Raw genomic sequence first — 7,552 nt, forward strand, 5'->3', positions numbered from 1 at the left:
CTGGGGAAGACGGCGGCAGCGGCGCGCTCGGGAAGATGGCGAGGGCAGCGGGGTGGCGGCGCTCCAGGGAAGAAGGAGGGTCCGGCGGCGCGCCGGTAGGAGGCGGGGATGACGGCGCGCCGGAAGGAGGCGGGAGTGGTAGCGCACCGGTAGGAGGCGGGGTAGGCAGCAGCGGCGACAGGATCGGGGGGAGGTTGGGGATCGGATGAGGGGATTTTTTTTAGCGGGTCGGGCAGTTCGGGGTGCGAGAAAGGGACGAAAAAAAACCAGCGAAAAAAAACCGAACGAAAATGGTGGGACGAAAATAAAATCCGAAACGCGGACTACCAACTAAGACATTAGAAGTAGAGATCTGTCCCCGAAAAAAAAACCTTAGATGTATCTGTGCCGATAAATACAGTAGAATATAAACATGATGTGCTCGTATCTTCAGTTAGAATTTAATTAGGTGTTGGAGGCACCATTATTCTTGCTCTTGCTCCAACTTGCTGAACACAAATGATTAATATCCTCTGCATTGACTTGCGGATGAAATCGCGATCTTGCTATCTTGGATAATGGACGTTTTTTCTCTTGACAGCTTGGATAATGGATGGTATTGATTGGCACTGCGTCATTCCACATATGTACACATGTGTCTTGCCTAATGAAACGTGCTGATTAGTGGGCCATCTTCAGCATGTTCACCTACTAATCAGCCATGCTTACTTGTCTGACCAACCTCTTTCTTTCGGGCATTGTTGGCTGGCTACCTGTCTGCACGATGCCGTTCGAGTTTGTCTACCAGCATCTGCAAGTCTACATATATTGCTCTGCTCACATCCAGGCGATCTCACGAGAGCTGTGTCGTCGTTGGATCGGTAGGACCTAAAAGGAAAGCGCGCTGAGAGAGAGAGAGAGAGAGAGAGAGAGAGAGAGAGAGAGATGGCCGGTGGCGCCTTTGTGGTGAACGATGGCCCCGCCCCGGACTACGGCGGACGGCTGACGCTGTCGGTGCTCATGACCTGCTTCGTGGCCGCCTCCGGTGGCCTCATCTTCGGCTATGACATCGGCATCTCAGGTGAGCCTCGGCCTCGGCCTCGATCGATGTTTCTTGAGCTAGGGGAGCCGGATGCATGGGGTTTGATCGTTGACTTCAGGCGGCGTGTCGCAAATGGAGCCGTTCCTGCGGCGGTTCTTCCCGCACGTCCTGGAGAAGATGGCGGTGGCGAAGCACAACGACTACTGCCTCTACGACAGCCAGGCGCTCACGGCCTTCACGTCGTCGCTGTACGTCGCCGGCCTGCTGGCGTCGCTCGTGGCTAGCCGCGTCACCAAGGCCATAGGGCGGCAGCGCGTCATGCTCGTGGGCGGGGCGCTCTTCTTCGCCGGCGGCGCCATCACCGGCGCGGCTATGAACATCGCCATGCTCATCATTGGGCGCATGCTGCTCGGCTTCGGCGTCGGCTTCACCAACCAGGTCAGCACAGTACAGCACAGTACATGAATTCAACACTGCATTCTTTTAACAAGATAACTCCCTACGGGCAGTCTATCGATCCAGCAAATACAGTAGTATACTATTATGGAAGTGATTAGTTACTCCTAAACTCGATCCAAGGGGAGAGAAATGGCTTGCGCAACGCAAGTACACGAGCGAACATGCACAACACAAGTACTCCCTTCGTTTTTTTAGTTTGCATATAAGATTTAATCAAATTCGAACTTTGTTAACTTTGACTAAGTTTATAGAAAAAAATATCAATATAAAATTAATATTGTTAAATGCATCATGAAATTAATTTTCATACCATATAACTTTAGTATTGTAAATGTTGATAGTCTTTTCTATAAACTTGGACAAACTTTACGAAGTTTGACTTTGACCAAATCCTATATACATACTAAAAAAAACGAAGGAAGTATATGCAGCGAGTTTTTTTATGAGAACCAATAGTCAGAACCTTGATTGATAGCCCCACTCCAAGAGGTCTTTACCACCGTGCTAGACACACATTCTCATTAGTTACTTCTCAGTCAATAGTCGGCTGCTCGTACTTTTGTACTTCATGATAATCACCAGTCAAGAGTTATTATGGAGTAACTCTTAGGTACAACACCCTCTGTTCATGGAAATGTTATTTTCCTCAGTCCGGAACAGAGGGAATAGTAATACCGAAAGTACTCTTCTAGTCCTGAGTTTAAATGAGGTCGGGTAAACAGTAAAAGAAAATTTAAAAAAAATCTGATTTTTTAAGTGACAAACATTAACAAAAGTTTTCAACGCTTGCAAAATTTCAACGTGAAACTACATGTAGAAGCCATGGTAAAGAAAATCATCACTCCAAAATGCTTTTGGAAATGATATTTTTGGAGCATCGATTTTGTTTTTTTAGCCACGGCTTCTACAAATATCATTTCACGATGAAATTTTGCAAGCATTGAAAACTTTTGTCAATGTTTGTCACTGAAAAATTTCAGATTTTTTTAAACTTTTTTTCATTTTTTTCTTCTGATTTACTGTTCATCCAAGCTCAACTTAGGAACTCCATGTCCGTAGTATACACTGTATATACATGGAAATAGCAAATACGGAAATGTTATTTCCCTCAATGCAAAGGAGTACGTCAGAGTTTTAGCGGTGGAATTTGTGAGCAAGAGAAGTTCAAAAAGGAAAAGACTGTTTGTGAGGAAGGGCCTTCCAAAATTAGATAGAACCATCTTATCCGTTCCCTTCCTTTGTGGCAAAAAGCCAAACATAGATAAGTTTTTTTTGAATGATAGATAAGGTTATGTAAGCACCGTCGAGAGTGCCCTGCTGCAGCTGAAAATTAGCTCAGGTTTTTTTTTTGGCGATGGTTGAGCTCAGTTCTTTATACCAACAATCAACGCCTTATGGCATACGAGTATCATTGTTTTTTATTTTTTGAGAATATAGGAGTGTCATTGTGATTGCAGTTTCGAGTTTCATTCATAATAGCAAAAAAGCCCGTGCGTTGCAACGGAAAAGAAAATAACACATATGCTCTTAATCCAATAACCATGACTCAAGACCTTAATAGGCCCACGTCTTTTAGTTTCACATGGCATCACATTTGTATTTCCTCTGTACTCACACACTCGCTAAAAAAAAGCCCGTGCATTGCAACGGGAAAGAAAATAACACATGCTCTTAACCCAATAACCATGACACAAGACATGTCTCTCTCTTTTGCGCGCGCGCACGTGCGCACATTCGCTTCGAATAAGATAAAAAGTATGTTTTTTCCTGCAAGTTTTTTCATAGTTGTGTATGCATAGTTCTCGATGTTTTTTCTCTCACTCTAATTTTAATAGATGTTTATTTGCAATTCGAATCACCGACGGTACAAAAAAACAGACCATACACTATATATTAAGTTTGCACCAAAAAAAAATATTTTAGAAATATTTAACAGCTAAAAATAACCTTATATTTAGATTCTACATATTTTTCTAATCAAATTTCATATATAACATGTTAAAATCTAAGTTACGGTTTAAAAGATATGAATAATCTTATTTTACATAAACTGTAGATTGATTAACCAAAACGTCAAGGGGTTTTCTGTTAAAACTAAAAAAACGTTTTGGCTGATTTAAATATGGATGGCGGGTTGATTGTCTAAGGCATCAGGGGCTTTTCTGAGAAAATGAAAAAACGGTTCGGTTGTAACTTAAACGTGTACTGCGGGTTGATTTACAGAAAACTAAAGGGTTTATTTGTAAAATGGCATGACGGACGACCAGAAACAGTCCGTGCTTTATTAGTAGTAAGATAAGATATTATGCTAATACAGCTTCGCAAGCGTGTGCACAAAAATATGTTTTTCCCATCATGTCACCTGAAAATGGATTTTTACCCAAAGTTTTCCCGCTGTTTCGACAGCAGAAAAAATATCTGAATGAAAATACTTCAGTGCTTTAGAAGAAAAAAAATGACATTTTTATGTGAAATTAATCGAGCTCTACCAGTGAAGGGTTTGCTACTGAAATGACAAAAACAGAGTTTAAAACCTTTGCCCAGTGATACTCGGGAGAGCCGTTCGTGTAGAATGGAACGAACCAAAGCTCCTTATCAGTTGTTAATCTGCTACAACTATCAACTGATTGATCAACGCCTTATGGCATACGAGTATCATTGTTTTTTATTTTTTGAGAATATAGGAGTGTCATTGTGATTGCAGTTTCGAGTTTCATTCATAATAGCAAAAAAGCCCGTGCGTTGCAACGGAAAAGAAAATAACACATGCTCTTAACCCAATAACCATGACTCAAGACCTTAATAGGCCCACGTCTTTTAGTTTCACATGGCATCGCATTTGTATTTCCTCTGTACTCACACACTCGCTAAAAAAAAGCCCGTGCATTGCAACGGGAAAGAAAATAACACATGCTCTTAACCTAATAACCATGACACAAGACATGTCTCTCTCTTTTGCGCGCGCGCACGTGCGCACATTCGCTTCGAATAAGATAAAAAGTATGTGTTTTTCCTGCAAGGTTTTTCATAGTTGTGTATGCATAGTTCTCGATGTTTTTTCTCTCACTCTAATTTTAATAGATGTTTATTTGCAATTCGAATCACCGACGGTACAAAAAAACAGACCATACACTATATATTAAGTTTGCACCAAAAAAATATATTTTAGAAATATTTAACAGCTAAAAATAACCTTATATTTAGATTCTACATATTTTTCTAATCAAATTTCATATATAACATGTTAAAATCTAAGTTACGGTTTAAAAGATATGAATAATCTTATTTTACATAAACTGTAGATTGATTAACCAAAACGTCAAGGGGTTTTCTGTTAAAACTAAAAAAACGTTTTGGCTGACTTAAATATGGATGGCGGGTTGATTGTCTAAGACATCAGGGGCTTTTCTAAGAAAATGAAAAAACGGTTCGGTTGTAACTTAAACGTGTACTGCGGGTTAATTTACAGAAAACTAGGGGGTTTATTTGTAAAATGGCATGACGGACGACCAGAAACAGTCCGTGCTTTATTAGTACGTAAGACATTATGCTAATACAGCTTCGCAAGCGTGTGCACAAAAATATGTTTTTCCCATCATGTCACCCGAAAATGGATTTTTACCCAAAGTTTTCCCGCTGTTTCGACAGCAGAAAAAATATCTGAATGAAAATACTTCAGTGCTTTAGAAGAAAAAAAATGACATTTTTATGTGAAATTAATCGAGCTCTATCAGTGAAGGGTTTGCTACTGAAATGACAAAAACAGAGTTTAAAACCTTTGCCCAGTGATACTCGGGAGAGCCGTTCGTGTAGAATGGAACGAACCAAAGCTCCTTATCAGTTGTTAATCTGCTACAGCTATCAACTGATTGATTCAGTCTTCCGCTGACATAGGAAGCGTCTAAAGCCAGCCATTGTTCACTGGACTAACTGTATCCGGCTGTGGACTTGACAGATATATTTATTCTTAGATAGCTAGTGCTCAGTTCTCAAGTCAATGCTAACATGTCATCTGACATTGCCATGATATCCCCCGGAGCCCGGAGCCACCAACCTCACTTGCTTAAAATTTCAAGTGCAAGTGGAACCATGGCTGAACTACCCAGTAGCAATAGATAGCCTAGTCCACGCTACTATCTGCTTGACCCGGTAGCATGGATAACCAGGTCACAGCTGGTTTCTTTGATGTATGATATTCTGCCGTGAAAATTGCTCATCGTTGCCATGAGTGTTTTAAATTGAAATCAGTTTTTATTTACACCAACCCTAAAGTTGCCGTGTAAGACCCATGAAACAAATACGACTTTATGTGGATATTTTCCTTTGGTGAAGATTTTTTTAAGAAACGTTGAATTACAACGTAGCACACACGCACACTCAAACTAGAACACAAACACTCACACGTCGCCTATTGAAGATCGGGTCGGAATGGCGCTCGCATACATGCCATTGCTGCACGCCATGCAAGTTTCTTTCCTTCTTCTTTTTTTGATTTTTTCACTTTGTTTTTCTCACTATTTTTTGAAATATTACAAAAGTTATATTTGGATTTTTAATTTTTTTAATGTTTATTTTGAAAACAAATTATGTATTATATATATTTTTAATTATCAACACATATTTAAAGATGTTCATATTATTTATAAAGTGTTCACATATTTATCAACGGTATTCATGTATTTGAGAAATGTTCAACGTGTACTAAATAATATTCTGGTTCTAAAAAAAGCGTTCATAGATTTATAAAATATTTTAATTAAAACTATTTATAATGCATTTAAAAATGTCTGGCCTGTATTTTGAAAATATTGAATGTGTTTTGACATATGTTCAACATTATTTGAAAGAATGTTTGTTGTAATTTTTTAAATACACAAGGTATATTTAAAAAATATTGAACATGTATTAAATATATTTACTTACAAAACATATTTGTAAAAGATATCATGTATTTATTATAAAATCATTATTCAATTTCCTAGAAAGAGCATACGTGGAAAAAAGTAAGAAAATAAATATAAAAATTTAATAAATGAAAACTGAAGATAAAATAAAATGGAGAAAATAAGGTCGGGAAAAAAGGAAAAAAATAGAAATAGAAAATAAATGGATAAAAAGGAATTGGGAATATAATACTATGGAAAACAGGAAAAAATTGCCCGCTCATACAAAATCAAAGTGGAAAATTGACCCGGGCCATCACCCCTGAGAGAAAAATAGGACGTCCTATTTGACGCATTTGGCAACAATGCTATTTAAAAAAACACAAAAACGAACGCTCTCACGTGTATCAAACTCGAGACATCTCCTGTTTGAATGTTGCTAGCCAGTTGAGCTACTGATTATTTTCGTGAACAATGAGCAGTACTGAAGTTCAAGAACTACTAGAAACAATAAATCCAAACACTTTATGAAAAGTTTCACAGATTTGTTTGGAAATTTCATTCTTCTATAACAGCATGATTTTTGAAAATCCAAACATTTTTTGAATTTTGAGAAAAAAAATTCGAATACAAGAACAAATTTTAAACCCCCAACAAATTTTAAAAAACGCAAAAAATTTCTAAATACGTGAACAAAATTTGGAAATGGGAACATTTTTTAAAACATATAATATTTTTTTGGAAAAGGCAACATTTTTTTGAAATTTTGAACACAATTTTGAAATAATGAACATTTTTTTAAATTTCTGCTTTTTATAAATTATTAAAAAATTATGAATTCCTGAACATTTTGTAAATTTCTGGACATTTTGTGAATTTTCGAACACTTTTTTTAAAAAGAAGCAAACAGTTTTTGAAATTCAAAACTTCTTTGATATTTCTAAAGTTTCCAAAAAAATTAAAACAACATTCTATTGAAAAAATAAAAGAATTGTGCTTGATGCAATTTGTTTGGAATTTATGAACATTTTTTTGAAAATGGGAATGAACTTGGATAAAAGAAACAAAAAAGGAAAAAAAACAATAGAACAAAAAAGACAAAAATGGGCCGGCCCAGTCATGGCCGTTCTTGTGCGACGTCCCAACAATTTGTCGCAACTTGCATCTAATAGGGCTTCTGGAGAAAAAG

At 37.8% G+C, this 7,552-nt stretch overlaps 1 protein-coding gene across 1 annotated transcript in view; it reads left to right on the plus strand.

Moving 5' to 3' along the window:
- Nucleotides 1-810: 810 nt before the first annotated feature.
- The window catches only part of LOC119355335 (sugar transport protein MST1-like), a 9,174-nt gene continuing 2,432 nt past the window's right edge, over nucleotides 811-7,552 (plus strand). The window contains exons 1-2 of the mRNA XM_037622128.1: nucleotides 811-1,060; nucleotides 1,140-1,459. Coding sequence (XP_037478025.1) covers nucleotides 925-1,060; nucleotides 1,140-1,459 — 456 coding nt within the window. The 5' untranslated portion in view covers nucleotides 811-924. The remainder of the gene's footprint in view (nucleotides 1,061-1,139; nucleotides 1,460-7,552) is intronic.

This window comes from Triticum dicoccoides, chromosome 2A (genome assembly GCF_002162155.2).
Source record: "Triticum dicoccoides isolate Atlit2015 ecotype Zavitan chromosome 2A, WEW_v2.0, whole genome shotgun sequence".
In the NCBI taxonomy this organism is placed as follows: Eukaryota; Viridiplantae; Streptophyta; class Magnoliopsida; order Poales; family Poaceae; genus Triticum; species Triticum dicoccoides.